We start from the raw sequence: 24753 nt of genomic DNA, 5'->3' as shown, positions 1-24753 counted from the left end.
CACTTGGACCCCGAGCTGCATAACACATTCACAACAATCGGCAAGCCCCAGCCGCCCCCCCTCAACAGCCCAAATAGGAGCGCCTAAAAATAAGCAGCATGCCACAACTGTTGCGCTGCCTAATGTCTGACCAATCACTGGCTCATCTTCCCCGTAAACCGACTCCCGTTATCCGCGTGGATTAGCAAATAGACTATGATCACAGACGCTGGGTGACGTGGCCCGGGGGGTCCTTTATAAACCCATCTCTCTCCTCACCCGACTTTCAAGTTAAAACAGAGGGAACTCTTAACGGTGCTGTTCCAGCTCACCTGCCACGAAACTTGAAAAAGCGACATTCTTTCCCCCCGTGGGCCATATTAAAAGGGACGACTTATCAGGAGGGTGCCAATTAAAAAACAAAACAGACGACCAGCTGTCTTGCACGTTGTGATTCGGATCATTTAATCCATCACTGACACCAGAGGCTTCTTCGCACGTACATCCGAAAAATCTCTAAGCTGCTTTTTTTTTGGTAACTCATCCGAGTTTGAACTTTCCTCCGCGAGAGCGCGCTTGCCACCGAGCCGCTAAAGTTTTTTTCTTTTTTTGCGCACAATTCAACACACAAGTGTCACCGAGGTATAAAAGTGGACGCGGAAAAAGCCATCATGATGAGCACCAACTACGGCGACGACCAGCTGCCCCCGCAGTACTACCAGGCCACTGATTTCGGGGAAGAGGAGGAGGACGAGATGCCCGCCACGGAGAAGGACTTGGCCGAGGACGCGCCGTGGAAGAAGATCCAGCAGAACACCTTCACCAGGTGGTGCAACGAGCACCTCAAGTGCGTTAACAAGACCGTCACCGACTTGCAGAAGGATTTTAGTGATGGGCTGAAGCTCATTTCGCTCTTGGAAGTTTTGAGCCAGAAGAAAATGTACAGAAAGCACCACAACAGACCCAACTTCCGTCAGATGAAACTGGAAAATGTTTCTGTGGCACTAGAGTTCCTGGACAGAGAGCATATCAAACTGGTCTCAATAGGTAAGCCAGCCTTGGGCTCTATTAGCTGTTTGGAAAGTTCACTGTTGTCCTAAAACCTTAACAGGCCACTATTACTTAGGAACAAGTTATGAAAAAGAAATTTATGTCGCCTAGATCCTAAAACATACAGAGGACCATGGCAAACACACTCTATTTTGGTATGTTATCAGGCCAGGTGTCAGTCAGCAATAACATGGCTTTTGCAGGCCCCTTGAAGGCAGTGCTGAGAGAGGTCACCAGCTCACTGGAAAATTATTGTGGAGGTGCCACTGAGGTCATTAACTTGTGCCAGGGCCAAAACCCGGCGCCTCAACACTGTTACTTTTGCTTACTCGCACTGCAGCAGTGTGGTAAATTACGGGCTGGAAATTCAGTAGGACTGCGCTAATGAGAATGACACACTTCATACATGCGGACAGCAGCTACACACACTGACACACAGGCAGCTGTCTCCGTCAGGTCAAGGTTCAGAAAGAACTTACAGAGGCTCTCTATTGATAGCCAATTTCTATCCAGAGCCATCAGCAACGTATGTGAGGTGAGGATTAACTGTGGTGGGATTTGAGGATCAGACAGTGCTGCAGAGAGCTGAAGGTACAATAAATTGTTGTGGATTTGTGGATGTTTTTGTCACGTCGACAGGGTCATAATAGAAAGACTTTTCTCCAGCAGAGTGAACAGAAAGCCACCTCTTAACGATATTTAACAAACAGGGAGGAGAATTTTAGGTCTAAATGAAAACTAAGATGACATATGGCTTCACCATACTGACAGTAGACAACCCTGTGTTTTATAAATGAGAGTATTTATTACATTTCTGTGCTCTGGTGTCTAATGATCCTTGCCACACACTTGAGTGAAATTCCTGGCATATCTGAAGCTTTGGCCGTTGGACTGTGAAGGCCACAGTGTGTCCAAATGAAAGAGCACTGCGGGTGTGCGTGATGACACCGGGGGAAAACACTCATCTCTCAAATCACAGGAGTTCTGTTCATCACAGGGAAGAACAGGCCACAATCACAGGCATTACCTCAAAGTCTAGCAGAGTACATGTCCTGAATATTGTGTCTAGGAGTTAATATGGTGGTGTGTGTCTGGCACAGTTGTCGCAGCTGTACAGACACACTTTAGGTCAGACTGCTTTGACAGAAACAGGGCGTGATAATAACAGCCCTGGCATTTTGCTTCCTAGCACCATCTCCCTTCATGCAGCGCTATGGGGTTACTGCAGCCGTCTCGAGATAATGTCTCAGCCTCATTACAGTGACCCAGAGACACAAAGAAAAATATAAAATAACATAAAAAAACAAATCACCTCGGGCTTAGATGCTCATGTGTCACCATGTGTAACTAGATGCCATTTGATGGCTGTCTCTTTGACCACGCTGGTGCCGGACACAGCGGGATCAAAACCACACTGTGCCACATTGTGCCACCTGCTTCTGTCAGTCAGACAGCGACACATCAAACACTGCCTTCTGACAGGGGGTGGGGAGGGGGGGTGCAGATCTATGAAAAGTTAGAAGAGTCTCAATAAAACGCTCTTGTGATAAACAACTGGCATCAGAGGCGCCTCGTTATTAAAGCCTCGGTGAATTAAGTGGGGTGTATCAAATGAGATTAGTCGATTACACATTAAAGTCCTGCCTCTCGTCGGAGGTTATTTGGCTTAAATGGCTGAAGTTAGAAAATTAGAGTGGATGTTATCGGGAGCTATTTGACAAACTTTCCCGTCATGAACTTCAGGAAATGAGCCGCACGCTAACTGTCAATGAATCTAATCTCCATCTATTTGATTTATCGCACTCTCGCGCAACAAGTTCAGGAGGTAATTGAAATCCAAGTGGTATTTATGCAGAGAGGGATCCGTTTCCACATATCCTCAGCTGTCACTATCTTCAGACTACCATTGTGACTGGATGACAGATTGTCAGGGGTCCTCAGCCAGACAGCTGTCTGAGAGAAAGGGACTTGGGGGGTGGGGTGAGTGGTGGGGGACAGGGAAGAGCATTAGATTCTTGTCTTCTCAGCAGTCAATCATCATTGTTTATATTTTTACCCAGAATAGCCTGGTCAACTCTGCAGAATGCCAGGGGAGCACTATTTGATAGAGTACACTTATGCTTACATCTTACTATCCTAAAATCTATCTAGTATCTTATCAGGATGGCCCATAAGCATGAAAACAGAGATTGAAAGTTTATCGTGTTGATTTTTTTTAGCAAGTTCTAAATCCTCATGAACTCCGCTGTCACTGTTGTCCAACTACAGATAGCAAAGCCATTGTGGATGGGAATCTAAAGCTAATCCTGGGTCTTATCTGGACTCTCATCCTCCACTACTCCATCTCCATGCCCATGTGGGATGACGAGGACGACGAGGAGGTCAAAAAGCTGACCCCGAAGCAGCGCTTGTTGGGTTGGATACAGAACAAGGTGCCTCAGCTGCCAATCAACAATTTCAACCGTGACTGGCGGGATGGCAAAGCCCTGGGAGCTCTGGTTGACAACTGTGCCCCTGGTAAGAAGCTTGTAGTGGCATCGACTGACTCTACAGGTCAGGTCGTGCAAGCGCTGAGTCAGAATATGCACAGCGTCTGTTGACAGGCTTGTTGCGTGGCAGTTTTTCTTAGTGGAATTTGAGGTCGGGCATGTGCCTATTTGAAACGCTATCACTTCCTCAGGAGAATTCGTCTCCTCATTTAGAAATCGGGGCCTGGTTTCTCTTACTCTTTCTCTGTCTCACACTCACACACACACACACACACAAACACGCATCTCGTTTCAGATTCAGACGTCAGCCAGCGTAATCTGTCTCTGGAGAACAGGTAGTGTCATGGGGTTGCAGAGAGGTTGCTGATGACCGGAGGATGTCCCCGCCAGCTGTCCCACAGTCACTGAAGCCTTCAACCTCACTGTATCAGGCCCTGAGGCCCAGGCCCAGCTTTAGTGTTTATAGCTTTGCTGCTACACAACACCCCCAAATTTGGGCATCATTCCTCCTCTTCTGTCAAGGGGGATGCTTGGCCCTGCATCAAAATGCAGAATAATCTGTCACAGGGAGGTGCCTAAGCCACAGATCCAAAGACCACAAGGCCGCAATGTGAATCTCTGCCAGTTAAGGCTTCTGTGTCCAGCAATGAACACTAGAGAACCCACTTCTAGCTGTGCTTTACAGAGCGAAAGGTGGAGGAGTAGCAAGAGAAGTGTACAACACCATGTTTAACTGTGTTTACATGAGCCATTGATCTGGGGAGACGCATCTTTCAAACACTGTGCTGCAACACTGACCATACAAGGTCCTGTCAGCGAAATACAGCAGGGTAGCTGATGAAACTAGCTCTGTTCTGAAAAACCAAAACACAGAGGCTCTGCTTCCACTTCACGTCCCAAAGTACAAGGAGCTGGTTCATTAGTTACCTTGACCTTGAACAACAGGATATCCTGTTTGACATGCAGTTAGCTACAGTTTCTGTTACTGTCCAGTTTTCATACAACTAAAGCATAGATGCTCTTTTCTCCTTTGGTGTTAAAATGGCCTTTACGGCATGCCTTCAAAGCATCAAGCGTAGCATGGTGGCAGGAACTCCCTGACATCTCTCACGTGACATTTTTATAAAGGTTTATTTTGCGTTGTGCTGAAAAAAACTTGCTTTTAGACACATGTAAACTCAACCCTGTTAATACAATAGTTCTTTGTCCATACTAATTGGATAATGGTATTCTGTGGTGTGCCTGCGTGGGCCTTTTGAGTGAGTGGCCACTCCATTGCCAACACTAATCCAATTTAGGCATTAGCGGCACAGAGCAGGCTAGCCACTGCGTCTGTCGATGCTGTTTCTTTTGAACAGTCCTGAGAGATTGTAGAGCAGAAGTGCGGGTAAGGTCAGTCGCTGTTGTAGTTAGAGGTGTTGGAGAGATAGTAGTGACAACCCAAATGGCCCTATTATACCATGTGCAGTTTAACACCGCCTACGTCAGTCATTCCAGAGCTAAATTGCCTTTTTGCGTCCTGTCAGGTTTGTGTCCGGATTGGGCAGACTGGGACCCAAACAAGCCTGTGCAGAATGCCAGAGAAGCCATGCAACAGGCTGATGACTGGCTGGGTGTGCCACAGGTAAGATGCATGATAGACGCCAGTAACAAACTGCCTTTGAGTGTACTGCAGCTCAGCTGGGTGGGGCTGATCTCATGAAACAATGCAACATGAAAAGCAAGAGTGTTCCTTCAGTTTTCTGATTGGCAACTTAGCTATACTCATGGGACATAGGTTCAGAGAGAACAAACCAACTACTGGCAGATTAAACCGAAGCCTAATTTGCAAATGCAAACAGATCTCATACACATGGAAGGCAACACTGAAGTGGGGGGGAAAACAACAGAACTATAAAGAGACCAAAGTTTTTTCCAGGGAGATTATGCTGGAGGATGCCATGAAATATTTATTACCCAGCTCAGGTCTAATATTTCCATTTAGTTTATTGTAGCTCTTAGTAAGTGAGTGTGTAGGAGTTTCATTTTGTGAATTTGTGGAGGTGTGAGATTTCTTAACACCTTCCGAGCCAGCCTCTGAAACTGAGGTGTAAATATGCCTGCGTTCATCAGAATAACAATGTGAAGTGTGCGATATTTTCAGTCCCGTCTGTAAGACCCAGTCTCCGTATTGAAATGTGCACCGTGCGCGTTGTTTACTTGTTTGTCTAAGGCACAGGGTTAGTTACTCTCCATGAGGCTTAGCATTGGTGAGATAGCCAGGGGCTGTATGTCATGGCGTTGCAGGGCTGGGGGCTGGATTCCATTGTGGTGTTGTTAAGGAGATGTGGGAGAGGTCTGGCTCAGAATAAATCCCCCCCTTGCTGGCTTATTGAGGGCAACAATCCTTAACCCTGCTGTCCTGAGGTTAAATATAACCAGTGTGGCGCAGGGCTTTGTGCCAGTGTGTGATAGACAGGCAAACAAGTGCTAAAGGGGTGGAGAGGAGCAGGGGTGAAGGGAATAAATACGTTTTAATCCTCATTAAATCCCACTGCACTATACTTAATAAGGCAAATGTGTAGAAAGAGTAACCCAAAACCCTTGTTGCAAAAAAGACAGTATGTTTAATTAAGACATAAATAAAGCCGTGCTGTCTTTTTATGGTCACAGCTGTCATCGTGGTCTTTGCTTAAAAGCGAAACCGTGTCGTCTGTAATTGAAAACAGTTTTTTAATGAACACCAAATTTTTCCCACAGAAAAGGTCAGCCAGTTTGTGTGACTAACCGCTTTAACGCTGGCCGATTTCTACGCTTCAGGTGATTGCCCCCGAGGAAATTGTCGACCCAGATGTGGACGAGCACTCGGTGATGACCTACCTGTCTCAGTTCCCTAAGGCAAAACTGAAGCCTGGAGCTCCTCTCAAGCCCAGACAGCTTTTTCCAAACAAGGCCAAAGCCTATGGACCAGGTGGGCATCCCAACATGAATGAATGAACAGCTCACAACAGTTCGTACAAGTACTATGACATGAATAATGAATGTTCACCTTCTCAGTCTTGAAAACAGTGATGCTAGGTACTGTTACTGTATAGATAATTTAGCAGTAACACAAGTGTGTTCCCTCAGGGAAACCTTTTAATACTTCTTTTTTGGTGGTGCATCACTTTGTTGCATTTGGTTGTCTGTAAGTGTTGCATTGCCCCAAGCTTTTGTGAAAGAAACTCATATTTTATCCGATTGCATTAAAAAATTTATTTTCTGTACTCTCACTGCATTTGCCTGCCTTGCACAGCAATGTAAGCTCAATGCTTTATATTAATTGGATAATTGTAATCTAGAGGGGCCTATTTGTTTGCTCTGATGAGAAAGAAAAAACATGCCTCGTGTTTCTATATTTATATCACAGGCATTGAGCCTCATGGAAACAAGGTACTGCAACCAGCTGTGTTCACTGTGGAAACTCTGGAAGCTGGCAGTGGTGAAGTCCTGGTCTACGTGGAGGATCCAGAGGGACACAAAGAGGAGGCGAGTCATACATGATACCCAAGGGTTGTTTGGCAATCTTTCGTCAAGCTCAGAGCCCCAAATTCAAAATTTGATTAAAGGGCTGGAAAGATAGTTGGCATGCCCCCTTCATCATCCCTCCAGGAGGTATTTGAAGAGTCAGTGATAAAGCAGGCTCTGAAAATTACTAAGGACAAAAATCACATCCTTCATAACGAGTATGAGATGATGCCCTCAGGAAAAAGGTACAGGGTACCAAACTGTAGGTTTACATTTTCTTTAATGCCATTATCAGTCAAATTATTGAATTATTAACCCTAATGCTAAATTTAGACCTCACTTTGTCAGCCCAGCAATGACCTAATCCAGGTGACACTGGGGCATTGGTTTGAAACCAAAAAAATGGGTGTTGTTGTATGGCTACTGCTGCGTCTCATCATAATGGACCAAAACAAAAGCTGCATCCCAGCAGAAAAACATAGATGGGAAATATTTTTAGTTTTCCGTGGAAGTTCTGTCACTTCTGTGAGATTTTTTCTACTGCTTGTCTGTATACAACTGTCAGCATGCCAAAGCAAATTAGGAACGATGTTCCTGGTGTAGTTAGGTGAAACTGTCAAATGGAATAACACACGACAGCCAGTATTATACACACGTACGTGGAAATCACTAACAAGCATTAGCAGCAGGCAGTAAGCGTGATTAATCAAGGAGAAGTGTAAAGCCTGTCATGCCTCTCAGTTCTGGAAAGGCAAGATTTTCTAACTCTGTAGATGCCTAATCTGACTATAGACTGTATATAAAAGATGGGTGTAGCTACAGTGACTTCACCCATATCCTGTCCTGTCCTTGTCCCGTCTCCCTTCCCTCACTCCAGCCAGTGTCGCTAAGGGCTTGCTCATAGAGGGTTGTCTGAATGTTTCCACCTTACAATATAAAGCACTTTAAGGAAACTGTTGTGGTGTATATAAAATTGAACTGAATTGAATATGGACTCATAGCAGACAGAACAGTAGGTCGTAGGGGCAGGGAAAAATATTTTGTCTGGCAACTTTGTGTCGATAAAAAACTTGATATTTTATCAAATACATTTAAGTTCCCTGGAAATACAGTGAGCAAGAGGGCTCATCTCATACACCACCATCCTGAGATGATGCGAGCTGAGTAAACTTACATTGAATCAGCTCGAATGCACACAACAAACACTGGACACACTTAGCTTTAACAGTTATCCTAATCATCCATTGCAAAATACTAATAACTGCAATATGCTGAGTACCGTGGGTTGTATGGGTATTCCCACCTCTAGTAATCAGAAAGAGCGCTGGTTGAAGGCAGACACATTGGTGTCACTTTTCAGAAATTGAAGATATGGCCAGCTTTTATATACAGTTTATGAATATTACATTGTGACCATTGCAACAACACAAAAAAATTGGCTCATCTTTGACTAAATGTCTCTCACTTTGACTTTTTTGTTCTTCAGGCAAAAGTAAAACCCAACAATGACAAAAACAGAACCTACACTGTCACCTATGTTCCTAAAGTTGAGGGAGTTCACAAGGTGAGAGCCCACTGGCAATATTTATTATGTGTTTTAACTATAAACACGGTCACGACAGGATAAAACGGACTCTGTATTCAATTTGTCTTTTTTCCTTCAACATTAGGTGAAAGTGTTGTTTGCAGGCCAGGACATTGACAAGAGCCCGTACACAGTGAATGTGGCAAAAGCTTTAGGGGACCCGAGCAAAGTCCAGGCCAGGGGACCAGGTCTGGAGCCCACAGGCAATGTGGCAAACAAACCCACATACTTTGACATCTACACAGCTGGTAAGCATGAAAAAAACACCCACTGCTTACTGAAATCATATAGAAAACAACAGTCCTCCAATAATCAATGGTTTTCTGGCAAACGTAGGTGCTGGTAATGGCGATGTCAGTGTGGTCATCGTCGATCCTCAAGGCAAAAAGGACACGGTGGAGCTCATCCTGGAAAACAAAGGGGACAGTGTTTTCCGTTGCACCTATCGTCCTGTTCTGGAGGGCCCTCACAAGATTCATGTGCTCTTCGCAGGCCAGGAGATCCCCAAGAGCCCTTTTACTGTCAACATCGCAGAGGGTGAGCCATCTGTCTGTGTTGTAAATTAGTGTCACACAAATCTGATTTCTTACCGTGCTGTAAGTGTCGCGGTGATCAATCCATCACAGTCTGCAGTCAACTTTATTTATCCTGGAAACAGCCACCCTGTAAAGTCCATAATCCTTCCTATTTGTCATTTCTAGCTCCAACTGTTGCTCCTCCCAAGGGAGCGCCACTGCCGATAACTCCTCAGTCAGTGCGCACCCCTCCTGGAGCGAAGGGTGCGACGGGGGCTCCTCCCCCAAAACCTGACCGTCCAAGTTAGTATTGTCTCATTGGAGGAGCTTGTGCCTCTTGCCTAGCCAGATTGACACAGTGCAATCCTGTGCGCCAGGCCTTGCAGATGCCCCTCTGTGCTTTCCTCTGAGTTTTTGGTGCCGTGGCTTTATGCCATGCTTGGTCGCCTGCTCTATCGTCCCGTGTCCTGAAGCTTGGTGGTTTAGTCATGTTCAGAGAGAAAGAGAGAGAGAGAGAGAGGAAATGCAGTGTTGTACACATAGTTTGCAGTTTTTCCCAGTTAGAATTTCAGCTACTTCCTGCCTGTCTTTGCTCCTCTCTCTTAAAATATCTGTGCTTGTGCTGTCGACATGTTTGTTTTCATCATGGCTGCATTTGCCTCAGCCAATATTCCATTCAAAGCCTGCCCTCAACATTTCAGAGTGACTGACTGAAATGTTGCCGGATGCTTCCTTGATGCCCCGTAATGTGTCAATATTTTGTGCAGCACTGCACTGAAATTTGTGCTGCAGAAAGCATCATTCTCATTTACAGGTTCAGTCTGTCAACATTTGTGGAATCCCACTTCAACACTTCAATTGGAATTTGCTACTAACATTGCTGCAATCAGCTCTTGGCTACTCTGCTTTTTTTTGCTGCTGAATATTTTTCTCACACTTGTTGTTATTCCTTTCAGCCATAAACCCAAACGCTTGCAGAGCTACTGGCAGAGGGCTTCAGCCTACAGGTGTGAGAGTAAAGGAGGTTGCAGACTTCAAAGTTTTCACCAAGGGAGCCGGCAGCGGTGCACTGAGTGTCTCAGTCAAAGGACCAAGTGAGTCAGACAGCTCTGTTCTCTGCATCACTCCTCCTCGTGCATTTTTAGAATGATTTCCTTTGTTTGGGCCCTTTGTCTGCATTCACATACGCGTATGATACGGCACTAAACAACAAAACGAAATGCATAAAATGCGTCTGAGCTGATATTATTCCTTTTCAGCTGGAGCAGAGGAGCAAGTGAAAGTGCGAGATGTGGGGAACGGCGTGTATGAGTGTGAATATTACCCCCTTAAACCTGGTAAATACACAATCACCATCACCTGGGGAGGCCAGCCTATCCCACGCAGGTAGGGTCCTATTGTTGCCTTCAGCGATTCATTAATAATGCGCGATCACATTTGTGCCAGGTAATATTGTGTATACTTCTTTTTCTTCTTGTGTGCTGCAGCCCTTTCGAAGTTCAGGTGGGTGCGGAGGCAGGTTTTCAGAAGGTGAGGGCCTGGGGTCCTGGTCTGAAGACTGGCATGGTGGGAAAATCTGCTGACTTTGTGGTAGAGGCCATTGGCACTGAAGTTGGAACGCTGGGTAAGATGTGTGCAGGTTATGCAAGCTCTTATGAAAGAAAAGTAATACCATTCTTCAGTGCTTTAAATCTGAGCTTTATACGTGTGAATGCTTCATTTTTCTCAGGCTTCTCGATTGAAGGCCCATCACAAGCTAAAATTGAGTGTGATGATAAGGGCGATGGCTCCTGTGACGTACGCTACTGGCCCACCGAGCCCGGTGACTATGCTGTCCATGTCATTTGTGACGATGAAGACATCAAGGACAGCCCCTTCATGGCTCACATTCTGCCCGCAGCCAATGATGTTTTCCCTGAAAAGGTAATTCTAGCTGATATCACTTATAAACTGAGAAAGTACAAATCACATCGCCGAGATCTTCAACTGCATCCCAAATAATGTATTTCAAGGTGAAAGCTTATGGTCCAGGCCTGAAGCCGACTGGTGTCATTGTGAACAAACCGGCCGAATTCACTGTTGACGCTCGCATGGCTGGGAAGGGTCAACTCAAGATCTATGCACAGGTATGGCCTGGAATCCTTGTTTTGCATTCATAGGAGTGGGTCACTTATATTCATGTGGGGTGTACAAGCCAGACCTGACAAGATTTTGTATCCACTAAGGATGCTGAAGGCTCCACCATAGACATCAAGATCACTGACAGGGGAGATGGCACATTTCACTGTGTATACACTCCTGTCAAGCCCATTAAACACACCATCATCATCACCTGGGGCGAGGTCAATGTGCCCAGCAGCCCCTTCAGGGTAAGAGACTTGTAGATGTACACACACACACACACACACACGCGCACACATGACTTTATACCGCTCTCGAAATTAAGTCTATTTAATAGGATGATACTTCACCAGATATAGACAAAATAAGAGGACTGCAGTGGTTTTACTTCAATCAATTGCATCTGCTTCAAGTACACTGTGAATTCATTAGGTGCTGGTTGGAGAGGGGTCTCATCCAGACAGAGTCAAGGTCTATGGGCCCGGAGTAGAGAAGACGGGGCTCAAGGCTAACGAGCCAACATATTTCACTGTGGACTGCAGTGAGGCTGGGCAAGGTGAGCCTGAACAAGGAGATGATGTGGGTGGTTACAAAAACACTCCTAAGTTTAGTCGACCCTAAAGAAACTAGTGCTGCACCATGCAAATGTAAAAAAAATGTAGAGCACAGAAAGAGAAGAATAAGTGAATCTGTGAAGCTGAATTTATTTGAAATGGATGACAGTATTTTATAAATAAAGCCAGAGGAGTTGAGTGACTGCTTCAATATATTCACACGCTCAACTTTTAAATAACCTTTGTGAACTGTGCTCATTGTTATGCACCGTTAGGGGACATCAGCATTGGAATAAAATGCGCCCCGGGGGTGGTTGGGCCTGCCGAGACTGACATCGACTTTGACATCATCAAGAATGACAATGACACCTTCACTGTCAAGTACACTCCACCCGGTCCAGGCCGATATACCATCATGGTGCTGTTTGCAGATCAGGTAAGAAAACAGTTTTTGCCTGAGCTGAGGGGGCTGGGCCGTAAAATTATCAGTAGTTTTCATTTTCGTTACTTGGTAATTGTATTCCTCAGGAAATTCCAGTAAGTCCGTTCAAAGTGAAAGTGGATCCTTCCCACGATGCTGGAAAGGTGAGAGCAGAAGGGCCTGGCCTCAACAAGACAGGTGAGCTTTCGTGACATCTACACTGTATAGGTATTTACATTCGCAACCACTTCCGTTACATTGCTTTAATGCTCTAGCTTTGATACAAAGTAATAGAACAATTTGACAAGACGCATGTGCGTTTCAGGTGTGGAGGTGGGCACTCCAACCCACTTCAATATCTACACAAAGGGAGCTGGCAAGGCCAAGCCTGAGGTGCATTTTGCTGCGTCAGGCCCAGGAGAGGCAGTTCGTGACTTTGAGATCATCGATAACCACGATTACTCCTACACTGTCAAGTACACGGCTCTTCAACAGGTACAGCGGACCTCTGCTCGATGTCCAGTTAGATTAGAAAAGGAATTATTCACAGTAGTGCCATGCATTATTAAATACTCATTCTTCTTCTGGTGTTTTTTACATTTTTTTATTTATTTTTTAGGGCAACATGACAATATCCGTGACTCACGGAGGAGATCCCATTCCCAAGAGCCCTTTCCACATCACAGTGTCGCCAGCTATGGATATCGGAAAAGTGAAAGTGGAGGGATTAGATACCAGTAAGTTATAACCCATCACACATCTATAGTCCAGTTAACTGTATAATTACATGTTTTATGTAAATTTATTGTGCTCTTTCATGCAGAAGTGGAGGTTGGAAAGGATCAGGAGTTCACAGTTAACACAAAGGACGCTGGTGGGCAGGGCAACGTAGGTGTGAAGATGACCTCGCCCTCTGGCCGACCAATCCCGTGCAAGCTGGAATCAGACAAAGCCAAAGGCGTTCACAGTGTGAAGTATATTCCCCCAGAAGAGGGGCAGTACAAGGTTGATGTCAGCTATGATGGGAACCCTGTGATGGGAAGCCCTTTTGGGGTTGAAGCAGTAATGCCTGCTGATCCATCAAAGGTAAAAGATCATGAAAATTGTATAGATTTCTGCACTATGTATGAAGACATGTTTCTCTACCATCTCCCGCAAACTAACTTGACTGTTGCATCACAGGTGCGAGCCTTCGGCCCAGGTCTGAAGGGAGGGGTTGTGGGTAAACCAGCTCCATTCACTATTGACACAAAGGGAGCTGGTGCAGGTGGGCTCGGCCTCACGGTGGAAGGTCCCTGCGAGGCAAAAATTGAGTGCCAAGACAACGGTGACGGCACATGCTCAGTCGCCTACCTGCCCACTGAGCCCGGCGAGTACTCCATCAACATCCTGTTTGCAGAGCAGCACATTCCAGGCTCTCCCTTCAAAGCTGCAGTCCGCCCAGCCTTTGACCCCAGCAAGGTGACGGCTAGTGGGCCCGGTCTAGAGAGGGCCAAGGCGGGTGAACCAGCGACCTTTACTGTGGACTGTACCAGAGCAGGCGACGGCGAGCTCACTATCGAGATTGTGTCAGAGACTGGGGTTAAGGCGGAAGTGCACATTCAGAAAACGGCTGAAGGCACCTTTTCTGTCACATACATCCCACCCTTCCACGGCACACACACCATCACGATCAAGTACGGCGGAAACGTGATTCCCCACTTTCCAAAGGTCCTGCAGGTCGAGCCCTCTGTTGACACCACGGGTGTTCACGTCTACGGGCCTGGAGTGGAGCCCAGAGGTACACATGACAAAATCACCTCAAAATAAATCACTGCATTACATTATAGACATAAAGGTTTGTTTTATTGGTCGTTACCGCCTTAACATATATGCCAACTGCCCAGAAATAAGTATTAGTAAAGATATCTAATATCTCAGCACCTGAAGGCCTATTTTCTTCTCTAGGTGTTCTCAGAGAAGTCACAACCCACTTCATTGTGGATGCGCGCGCCCTCAACAAGGTTGGAGGAAATCACGTGAAGGTTCACATTATCAACCCCTCTGGCACCAATACAGACACCTACATTACTGACAAGGGAGACGGCACCTACAGAGTGGAATATACGGCGTTCGAGGACGGTAGGAGCAGTCATTATGTTAGATCATACATAAACTAAGAACTGTGGTGAAAAATGTCCAGATTTGACCTGATGCAGATAAATGGAGGATTTTACATGGACAGGGCATGTGAAAGAGTTCATACAGACAGAAAAAAAATCGCTAACAGTTGCTTGCATTGGGCGCCATTTGGGAATAAAGCTAAAGAGATGGAAAAGAAAGAGCGAGTGAGAGAGAGAGGGGGGTATAAATACAGAATGATGCAGTGGTGCAATGATGTGAGGGGCAGAGAGCAGGGAAGCAGAGAGTCAGACAGGCTCTGTTTTATAAATAGTGCGCACAGAAGCTCTTAACCAGGTATGTATGTGTGCTGAAGGCTGCCTGCACACAGCAGTACAGCAGGGGAATGACAGGGGATATTAATAGAGACCTATAGCACAAAGCAAAGATATCACAGAGCACTTCTCTACCACCAGACATGCTCTAATATCACAGCAGTGTGGCTGGGAATCTGGTGTGTAGGCCTACTGAGAGGGCTCTGTCAGAAAAATGTTGTAACAGAATAATGAATAGGGAACAGATGTAACGCCTTGTACATTCACCCGAGCGTCTGCGCTTTTGATAGTGTCTTTTATAAATAAACAGATGTTTACCTACCTAAAAGGGAATTTGTCTGGCCCATAATTTAAGAAGCAGTAACAGAATATATATATATATATATATTCTTGTGTTAAAAACAAGCAGACACAGAGGTTTGGCGTCAGACCTGTAAGTGATGTATTCGTTTGTGTGTAGGGATGCATCTGATTGAAGTGCTGTATAATGACGCGCCGGTGCCTAAGAGTCCCTTCAGAGTGTCTGTGGTGGAGGGATGTGATCCAACCCGGGTCCGTGCCTTTGGACCAGGTCTGGAGGGAGGAATAACCAACAAACCAAACTGTTTCACCGTAGAGACCAGGTACTGCTGAACCACATATAAGACAAAAGAATATAAAGAATATTTGCATGTTCTTTAAAATGTTTTTCTTTTTCTGTATTTTGTGGGTAAAACACAGAGAGAGAGTATATTAGAACCCCAGTGTGAACATTTTTAAAATTGTCGGCTTCTGTCACAGGGGTGCTGGTACAGGAGGCTTGGGTCTGACCATCGAAGGAGCCTCAGAGGCAAAAATATCCTGCAAGGACAACAAAGATGGCAGCTGCAGTGTGGAGTATGTGCCCTTCACTCCTGGAGACTACGATGTGAATATTAACTACGGAGGTCACCCGATCCCCGGCAGTCCGTTCCGTGTGCCAGTTAAGGATCCCGTGGATCCCAGCAAAGTAAAGTGCTCAGGTCCAGGTCTGGGTGCTGGAGTGAGAGCCCATGTTCCTCAGACTTTCACTGTGGATTGCACCAAGGCTGGACAGGCCCCACTGGATGTCAAACTCTATGGCCCAACAGGTGTGAATGGGCTCTATTAATAAGAAAAACTGTCATTAATGCACCAAGTGAGTGACAAATAGCAGTAATTATGTGGCATGTCTTTATTTCTAGGGACCGTGGAGCCTGTTGGTGTGAAGAATAACGGTGATGGAACCCACACAGTTCACTACACTCCAGCCCAGGATGGCCCGTACACTGTAGCAGTCAAATATGCTGACCAGGAAGTCCCACACAGGTAGAGTCTGAGTATATGAGTAATCCAGGCAATTTGTTTTGATGTCTTGTTTAAATCTCTGCTCTTTGTGTCTGGATTTAGAAGCGCTAAACACATTTTTGTGTTCCATTTCTACCTTTTTGTCACACTGAAAATGTAATTATATTTGCTACTGGCCTCGCCAACAGTCCATTCAAGGTAATGTCTCAGCCTGGGCACGACGCCAGTAAAGTACGTGCCAGTGGCCCTGGTCTCGATACCAAAGGTGTGCCCGCTAGCTTGCCTGTTGAGTTCACCATTGATGCTCGTGACGCTGGAGAGGGACTGCTCACTGTGCAGATTCTGGTAGGTTTTCCTTCCTATTACACAGTATTTTCTAAACAATAAGGCACTATGTAAAATAACATGAAATGTCTGGTCACAGGACCCAGAGGGAAAGCCAAAGAATGCAACCATCCAGGACAACAGGGATGGCACATACACGGTCTCCTATGTGCCTGACTCTACTGGCCCCTACACTATCACCATTAAATATGGAGGAGATGAGATCCCTTACTCCCCATACCGTATCCAGTCTCTGCCCACAGGAGATGCCAGCAAATGTCGCGTCACAGGTAGGAAAATACTTATGATAAATAACAATATTATCAGCAATTTTAATTTAATGTTCATGTTTTTTTAACCATCATGCTCTTTTTTTATTTCCGCAGTTTCTATTGGAGGACACGGCGTGTGTGAGTATCCAAAGCTTTGCTTTTATATCTGCACTGCACTGCTGGAAGACTTTACAGGAATCAATGCAGCACATTTTACCACTTATCCTTCTTTCCTCTCTGTCCTTAACAGCAAGTCTGCAAAAGCTGCAGACCTCTGAGGATACAGTTATAACAGTGGATGCCAAGGCTGCTGGGAAAGGCAAGGTGACCTGCAAGGTTCTGACCCCACAGGGGATGGAGGTGGACATGGATGTGGTGGAAAACCACGATGGCACCTTTGACATTTACTATACAGCACCTGAACCTGGGAAATATGTAATTACCATCCGCTTTGGGGGACAAAACATCCCTAAAAGCCCCTTCCATGTGATGGTGAGTAAAGGATTATTCGCTAGCTGCCACAGTTCTGCGTGCTTTTAAACTGACATTCAGTCGAATGAAACCAACAGTTTATTTTTTCTTGCTCCTTGACAGGCCACAAATGAGCCAGTCGTTCCCCGGGATACTGTGGATCCTCTCTTCCGTCCCGTTAACTTTCTCGTCCCCTTCACACCACAGCAAGGCGAAATCACAGGTGTGACAAACACACAAAAAGTCTGCACACACATGCCCACAAAATATCTTATTTTTTAGGTCACTGACATTTCACCGTCTTACCTCTGCAGGTGAAGTGCGGATGCCTTCTGGCAAGACTGCTCGCCCACACATCACTGACAATAAGGATGGCACAATCACTATTAAGTACCAGCCCACGGAGAAAGGCCTGCACGAAATGGACATCAAATATGATGGAAACCACATACCAGGTCAGCAGCACACCATGTTGGATGGATGGATCGGAATTTAGTGCTATTGATTAATTTTGCTCCAGATTTAAAAATATAAAATGCAGTATTAATCACTGGTTGCTGATGGTTATGCACTCTTTAGGAAGCCCTCTGCAGTTCTTTGTGGATGCAGTGAACAGTGGAGTGGTGACTGCTTATGGCCCAGGTCTGAGTTATGGCATGGTCAACAAGGCTGCCACTTTCACAGTGGTCACGAAGAATGCAGGAGAAGGTAGCAGAACATACGCTTTTTTTTTAGTGATATTTATGAGACAACTGAAAAGAGAAAATACATAGCGGAAGTTTTTTTTTTGTGTCCCTTTCAGGTGGTCTGTCGCTAGCAGTGGAGGGCCCCTCCAAGGCTGAGATCACCTGCAAGGACAACAAAGACGGCACCTGCACTGTGTCCTACCTGCCCACAGCACCCGGAGACTACAATATCATTGTCAAATTTGACAACAAGCACATTCCTGGCAGTCCCTTTACTGCCAAGATCACTGGTAAGGAAGTACATTATAATATGTATACACTATACACATAGATGTATATATTGAATCTTTAAACTATCACTTGCATTTATGGCTCGACAAAGATCTAAATCATCTCTTTTTTTAATTAAGGGGATGACTCCATAACCAGAACATCCCAGCTGAATGTCGGCACAGCGGCCGATGTGTCCCTAAAGATCGCAGAAACTGATCTGAGCTCTCTGACTGCCAGTATCAGAGCCCCATCTGGCAACGAAGAGCCGTGCCTACTTAAGAGACTGCCCAACAGACACCTCGGTGGGATATTAATTTTCCTGTTACACAAAGACTAAGAAGAGTAGAAGATTTATAAGATTCACCTGACGGATTTAGGCTTTTTTTCCCAGGTTGGTCGCATTGAATTTCCTTTCCTCTGACCCTTCTTTTTATGCCCACAGGCATCTCTTTCACTCCTAAGGAGGTTGGTGAGCATGAAGTGAGCGTTAGGAAGAATGGCATGCATGTGGCCAACAGTCCTTTCAAAATCATGGTTGGCCAGTCAGAGATTGGTGAGGCCAGCAGGGTGAAGGCTTTCGGTAAAGGCCTGGTGGAGGCACACACTTTTGAAATGGCTGAATTCTTTGTGGATACTAGGAATGCAGGTATGCTTTTTAAATGGTACATGACACACAGACATAGTTTTACAAAAAAGAAGCAAATAAACAGTCAAATCTGTTGCCTAGGTTACGGAGGTCTGGCACTGTCAATTGAGGGTCCGAGCAAAGTGGACATCAACTGTGAAGATGTGGAGGATGGGACTTGCAGGGTGACCTACTGCCCAACAGAGCCTGGAAGTTACACTGTTAACATCAAGTTTGCAGAAAAGCACATCCCAGGTTAGAATCTTTTACTTTGGGAAAAAAAGAGGATATTTTTTTTTATCTTAAAATGAATTAAATCTGCATATGTGTGTGTGCGTGTTCTTTCCAGGAAGTCCTTTCACAGTGAAGGTGACCGGAGAGGGAAGGATCAAGGAGAGTATAACTAGGAAGAGACAGGCCTCATCCATTGCGTCAGTGGGAAGCACATGTGGTCTTAACCTTAAGATCCCAGGTGAGCACAGAAGCCAGTTAGAAATGGTTAGAGAGCAGAGGAACAACGGGGAGCGATTTTAAATAAATGAAGCTACGGTATTTTTACATTTATACTCTCACTGCTTCTTCCTTGCTCTAGGAAACTGGTTCCAGATGGTTTCAGCTCAGGAGAGGCTAACGAGGACATTCACTCGCAGCAGCCACACTTACACCCGCACCGAACGCACAGAGATCAGCAAAATCCGCGGTGGAGAGACCAAGAGGGAAGTACGAGTGGAGGAGAGCACTCAGGTGGGAGGAAGAGGAAGCCCATTCAGAGATGTTTTTGGAGACTTTCTAGGCAGAGAGAGTCTCAGCAGCTTCGCCGGCATCACTGCCAGACCTGAGGGTGAGTCTGACTCTGAATCCAGCTTTAGCTGCCTGCTAAATCACCGATGTACTCTATGCCTATTATATATCCTGGATTGTTTCTGATCTGACGTTTTGCTCTGCCATACCAGTTGAGAGTGGTTCCCAGGCCATGACAGCTCAGGTGACCAGCCCCAGTGGGAAAACAGTGGACGCCGACATCGTGGATGGAGGCAGCAGCACCTACAGTGTGCGCTTCATCCCTCAGGAAATCGGACCCCACACAGTCAACGTCAAGTACAGAGGCCAGCACGTCCCCGGTAGCCCCTTCCAGTTCACCGTGGGTCCCATGGGGGAGGGTGGAGCACACAAGGTCCGCGCAGGCGGTCCCGGGCTGGAGAGAGGCGTTGCTGGAGCGCCTTGTGAGTTTCCTGTTTGTAAACAGCCATGCTGTTAACGGGAATGACTGTGTTTTGACATTCTTCTTCCTTAAGATTAACATTCTCCTTTACCTTATCATCTTTAGCTGAATTTAGTATCTGGACCAGAGAGGCAGGTGCTGGTGGCCTGTCCATTGCCGTGGAGGGGCCCAGCAAGGCTGAAATCTCATTTGAGGACAGAAAAGATGGTTCCTGCGGTGTCTCCTACATAGTGAAAGAACCAGGTAGAACTTCTATCACGCACAGCCGTGGTATTTTCCTCATGCATGTTTTAGCAGTGCGACTCGTGTGTGTGTGTGTGTGTGTGTGTGTGTGTTTGTTTCTGAGCTGCTAAGCTTTTCAGTAATTCCTGTGAGCCTCCTCCACTTCATTTGATGGTGGAAGTAAATAACCTGTCTGCCTCCCCAGGTGACTACGAGGTGTCAATCAAGTTCAACAACGAGCACATCCCTGACAGCCCCTTCATCGTTCCGATTGCTACACTGTCAGACGAGGCCCGCAGGCTCACTGTCACAAGCCTTCAGGTTAGCTCTCGCACATATGCACACTTCCACACACACATACGCAGCTGTCAATAGTCACACTAATTATTTGTCTCAGCAGCTATCACAGACAAAATAGATACGCAATCACAGAATATCAAGGTAGAATAGCAGATGGCATGTGACATAATGTGCGATTGGTTGCAGATCTTTCTAAAAGCACTTTGCCCTTGAAGTGTAATTGAATGCCAGCGCTGGAGCAGTACCCATGAATATAATACTGCGATGCTGGCCAGTGATGAAGGGCTGGATTAACTGTCCCTCTGTAATGTGGGGCATCACAAGCTGTGCTATGTGAGCACTCAGTTGCTCTGCTGTGATTGTGTTTCCGTCTGAGCGAAAGCAAGAAAGCAAATTTTGAGCTGAAGATAAAGATACCTCTGACAGCTCACGATATCGGTGTCAGTGGCAGACAGATGTTGTTTTATTTGCTTTCATAGTCTCCGTAACAGCTGCCAACGATGCTAAAACCATGTATTTTTAGTTAACTGAAATGCCACTTCAGAGCACTTTTTCTCGCACTAGAAAATGAAAAAGGCAGGTAAAGTGCAACGGCAGCATTTAAAATGTCACGCTATCTCTGTCTGCTAGGACCTCTTGTCCATCTGTAGGGCAAAAAACGCTAAACGCCTCGCTGTAATCTTTGACCTTTTCTGCCTCTCACACGCAAATGCTCTATCTATTCTCGTTCAGGCATGATGAGTCACACACATTGTGTCCCTAAATGTGTGGGCCGCACGCACACACACACACATTTTGTGATCCTATTATTACCTGTCTTTTGCAGGAGAAAGACTTGAAGGTGAACCAAGAGGCATCTTTCATGGTGCAGCGCAACAGCGCCCGAGGTGTGGTTGATGCCAAAGTCCACACCCCCTCTGGCTCTTCTGAGGAATGCTATGTCACCGAGCTTGACAGCGGTATGCACCACCCTCAGCTTTTAGCATTAAGTAGGCTGCACAACAGAGATAACTCAGGTTTTTTCATTTCAACGCGTCATCTGTGAGCATAAGAACAGAAATGTCTCCTCTTGTGTTTTTAGACAAGAGTGCAATCCGCTTCATTCCACGAGAGAACGGAGTTCACTCCATAGATGTCAAGTTCAATGGATGCCACATTCCTGGGAGCCCATTCAAAGTGCGAGTGGGAGATCCAGGGCTTATTGGAGACCCTGGCATGGTGACTGCACATGGCCCTGGACTGCAAGGGGGAACCACAGGTGCATTTCACTGCCATTCACCACCATGTGCTCCTGCTATTGTTAATATTCTTGCACAATTGCAACAAGGGGGAAGCCCTTCAAACATCTGCATCTTTCTTCTCACAGGTGTACCCTCAGAGTTTGTGGTCAAAACCTGTAACGCAGGCTCCGGCACTCTGTCGGTCAACATCGACGGGCCGTCCAAGGTCAAGATGGACTGTCGGGAGTGTCCTGAAGGCTATAAGATCACCTATACACCCATGGCACCCGGCAACTATCTCATCACCATCAAATACGGCGGGCCACAGCACATAGTGGGCAGCCCTTTCAAAGCCAAAATAACAGGTGTGCTTGACAGTATATATCTGCATGATAGGTCTTCGATTGAGAGATAAGTGCATCTCTGAAAAGTGCAGAAGTAATGAAAATGTCACGTCTTCCACGTGTGTGCTTCTCCGTGTTCATCTTAGATAAAAGCTGTTTTTCTCTTGCACTGCAGCAATATATTCCTGTCACTGGCTGACGGAAAAAAAACATTCCCATTTTTTTTTATTAGTGTTACATAAAAATGCTTTCAAGTTTGAAAACAACTCCCAAGAGTCCCTGAAAGTTCACTTTATTTGAAAGTGGTATAAAATCTTTTCCAATTTGGGCTTCCTTGAATGTTTCCGTTGAGGAAAAACTCTCCCTATAAACAGCAGCTTTTCCTCCCTCATATCTTTGTCAATACCCAGTGTGTTATGTAATGTCTGGATTAAGCCACGATGGCTGGAGATAACTTTTTTTTTCTCTTTCTCTTTCTCTTTTTCTCTCTCCCGCAGGCCCGAGGCTTTCTGGGGGACACAGCCTCCACGAGACCTCCTCCGTCTTGGTCGAAACGGTTACCAAAACATCCAAAGTGGGTGGTGCTTACAGCTCCTCCTCTTCTACCACCTCATCCAAAATGACGTCAGATGCTAGCAAGGTGGTTTGTCGTGGAACAGGGCTGTCCAAGGCTTTGGTTGGGCAGAAAAACAATTTTACTGTCGACTGCAGCACAGCAGGTGAGGCGATAGAGATCGAACATATTTTGCGTGAATACAGAAAAAAAGCAGGATTTGAGCACTGGTATATACAGACACCAAAGTGAGGTTTATTAAATGATTCACACTGTAACCGTATGTTAACACGTAGTTTTAAGCTGCTATGACCTCAGTAATCTCAGGTTTTTTATGCAGTGAATGAGTGGGATCTGGATTTACATATTTCACAATATAAAAGTCCAAATTTAGTTTCAATTCCCCAAAACAGTTGCCTCAAGGTGTTTTATATTTTAAGGTGAAAACCCAACAATCAGGTCACCCGCCTATGAGCAAGCACTTGGTGACAGTGGGAAGGAAAAACTGCCTTTTAACAGGAAGAAACCTTCGGCAGAACCAGGCTCAGAGAGGGGCATCCATATGCTGTGACCGGCTGCTAGTGAAGGGAGGAAGAAAAGACAAAAGACAAACTGTGGAAGAGAGTCAGGGATTAATACATTAATAAATCATCATAAAAACCTAAAATTCTGATACAATCGAAGCTCTCTATATTTTTTTACACTACCTCCCTCACTTATTTCGGGCTCAACCAAATAACTTGTTAACATCATCATCATAGATGGCTGGTAAATGTTAAATTGCTCATTTTCTTTCGGCAGACAGCTGCAAACTTAGTGTAATATTCGAATATTTAATGCTACGCAAGAAACATAAAGTCTAATTTCCTGAAAAGAGTATAAAAATGTATAAAAAACACAAGACAATGTGATCACAGAGGTCATGATGAACTGCAGAAACGAGGAATATTTCTCTGTTACTTTGTCATTTTAGGAAACCTCTCTGACATCATACATTTTCTTTTCATTGGCTGAATAAAAGAATATTTAAACTTGCACAACCACCAGCTTTTGTAGACCAATATCATTAAATCTCCCTCTTGCCGCTCCATCCAGGTACCAACATGCTGATGGTGGGCGTGCACGGACCCCATGCTCCCTGTGAGGAGGTCTACGTCAAGCACATGGGCAACAAGCTCTATAACGTCACCTATACCGTGAAGGACAAGGGCAGTTACACCGTCATTGTTAAATGGGGCGACGATAACGTGCCAGGAAGCCCGTACAAAGTGGCTGTACCATAAAAAAAACAGCAACAGTGACAAAAAGACTCCATCCCTTCTGACCCTCCACGCTTTCCTCCTCATGTGCATGCATCATTCAGTGCTTCATTTCTGGCACCGCTGTTTGCTCTTCAGCAAGGATCACAATCTACTAAACATGCAAGAAAACCTGCAAGGACATTTGCTTACAGAATTACTGATGGCAGAGAAGCTATTGTGCCAAATTATTGTTTAAACTTCAGATGATGTGTGCGTGTACACTCACAGGTATGCATCCACATTCAGACGGGTGTGGGGGCAGCACTGTGGTTCAGAAGTCCTTGAGCGACCCCCAAATGGCACAAGTACACGAATGTTAAACAGATGCTAGAGTAACAGTGTTTAGAGTGTGATACAGTATGGTTTTGTATGATTTAAGAATGACAAAATTGACTTTTTTTTGTTATATTAACCTTTTTTTTTTTGGTAAGTCTTTGCAGACCTAATAAAGATTTAATTGCTAACTTTCCAGATGAAAATGATTTGGTTTATTTGATTTCACGCTGTGCTGGCAGATGCTTCGCGGGCTCTGCAAGAGGCATCTCTTACGTTTTACATTTCCATAGTTTCATCATGCAGCTATTTTCTGACCACTGCTGGTTCCTCTGTCTGAGTAGCTGTCAGGATTTTTCTTTTCGATCACCGCAGCTCTCAGCTGAGTAGCTGCCCTTTAGATATTTGAGAGCTGAAAACTTTCTTCCCGGCAAACTTCAGACTGTGCAACCAACATTTAAAATCGACTCTCCTAAAGGTCTTCATTTACCTTTAACTCGATATCACGATACAGTGTTGCGTCAAATAAATAATAAAGGGTTTCTCTTCGAGTTCACCTTGTTTGCATCCTGTACTTGTCCAGATGCAATCACAAGATGGCAGCATAGGCAAGCTCACATCTGTATTCATATCTCCAGAAAATACACCATAATGCAATCTCCATTGTTCCCAGTAAAGATTGACTACACCATGCTCAACACGAGGAAGCCCGCGGAGCGTAGAAAGC

General features: G+C 45.4%; 1 protein-coding gene across 2 annotated transcripts; it reads left to right on the top strand.

The window, feature by feature from the left end:
- Nucleotides 1-202: 202 nt before the first annotated feature.
- LOC102200922 (filamin-C-like) lies at nt 203-24232 on the top strand. Of its 2 annotated transcripts, XM_005728083.1 has the most exons (47): nt 203-1026; nt 3298-3546; nt 5045-5142; nt 6318-6468; nt 6907-7025; nt 8491-8568; nt 8675-8837; nt 8926-9126; nt 9291-9407; nt 10061-10198; nt 10364-10490; nt 10592-10728; nt 10834-11027; nt 11117-11230; nt 11330-11473; nt 11658-11781; nt 12055-12215; nt 12308-12398; nt 12526-12695; nt 12820-12937; nt 13024-13286; nt 13383-13980; nt 14148-14321; nt 15096-15258; nt 15416-15744; nt 15838-15961; nt 16129-16285; nt 16365-16554; nt 16651-16674; nt 16787-17028; nt 17131-17230; nt 17322-17462; nt 17587-17715; nt 17810-17983; nt 18104-18268; nt 18409-18612; nt 18694-18846; nt 18941-19063; nt 19184-19432; nt 19545-19814; nt 19919-20056; nt 20241-20356; nt 21162-21294; nt 21417-21593; nt 21702-21920; nt 22397-22618; nt 23548-24232. In XM_005728083.1, the coding sequence occupies exons 1-47, from the start codon at nt 651-653 to the stop codon at nt 23733-23735; spliced, it is 8235 nt and encodes a 2744-aa protein (XP_005728140.1). In that variant the 5' UTR covers nt 203-650; the 3' UTR covers nt 23736-24232. The 2 variants fall into 2 exon arrangements, with proteins under 2 accessions (XP_005728140.1, XP_005728141.1); XM_005728084.1 differs by lacking the exon at nt 9291-9407.
- The last annotated feature ends 521 nt before the right edge of the window (nt 24233-24753 follow it).

Source organism: Pundamilia nyererei, unplaced genomic scaffold, assembly GCF_000239375.1.
Source record: "Pundamilia nyererei isolate P.nyererei 1_Seehausen unplaced genomic scaffold, PunNye1.0 scaffold00027, whole genome shotgun sequence".
NCBI lineage: Eukaryota > Metazoa > Chordata > Actinopteri > Cichliformes > Cichlidae > Pundamilia > Pundamilia nyererei.
Note: the sequence above shows the minus strand (reverse complement) of the source record. Positions and strands in the feature narration are given on the sequence as shown.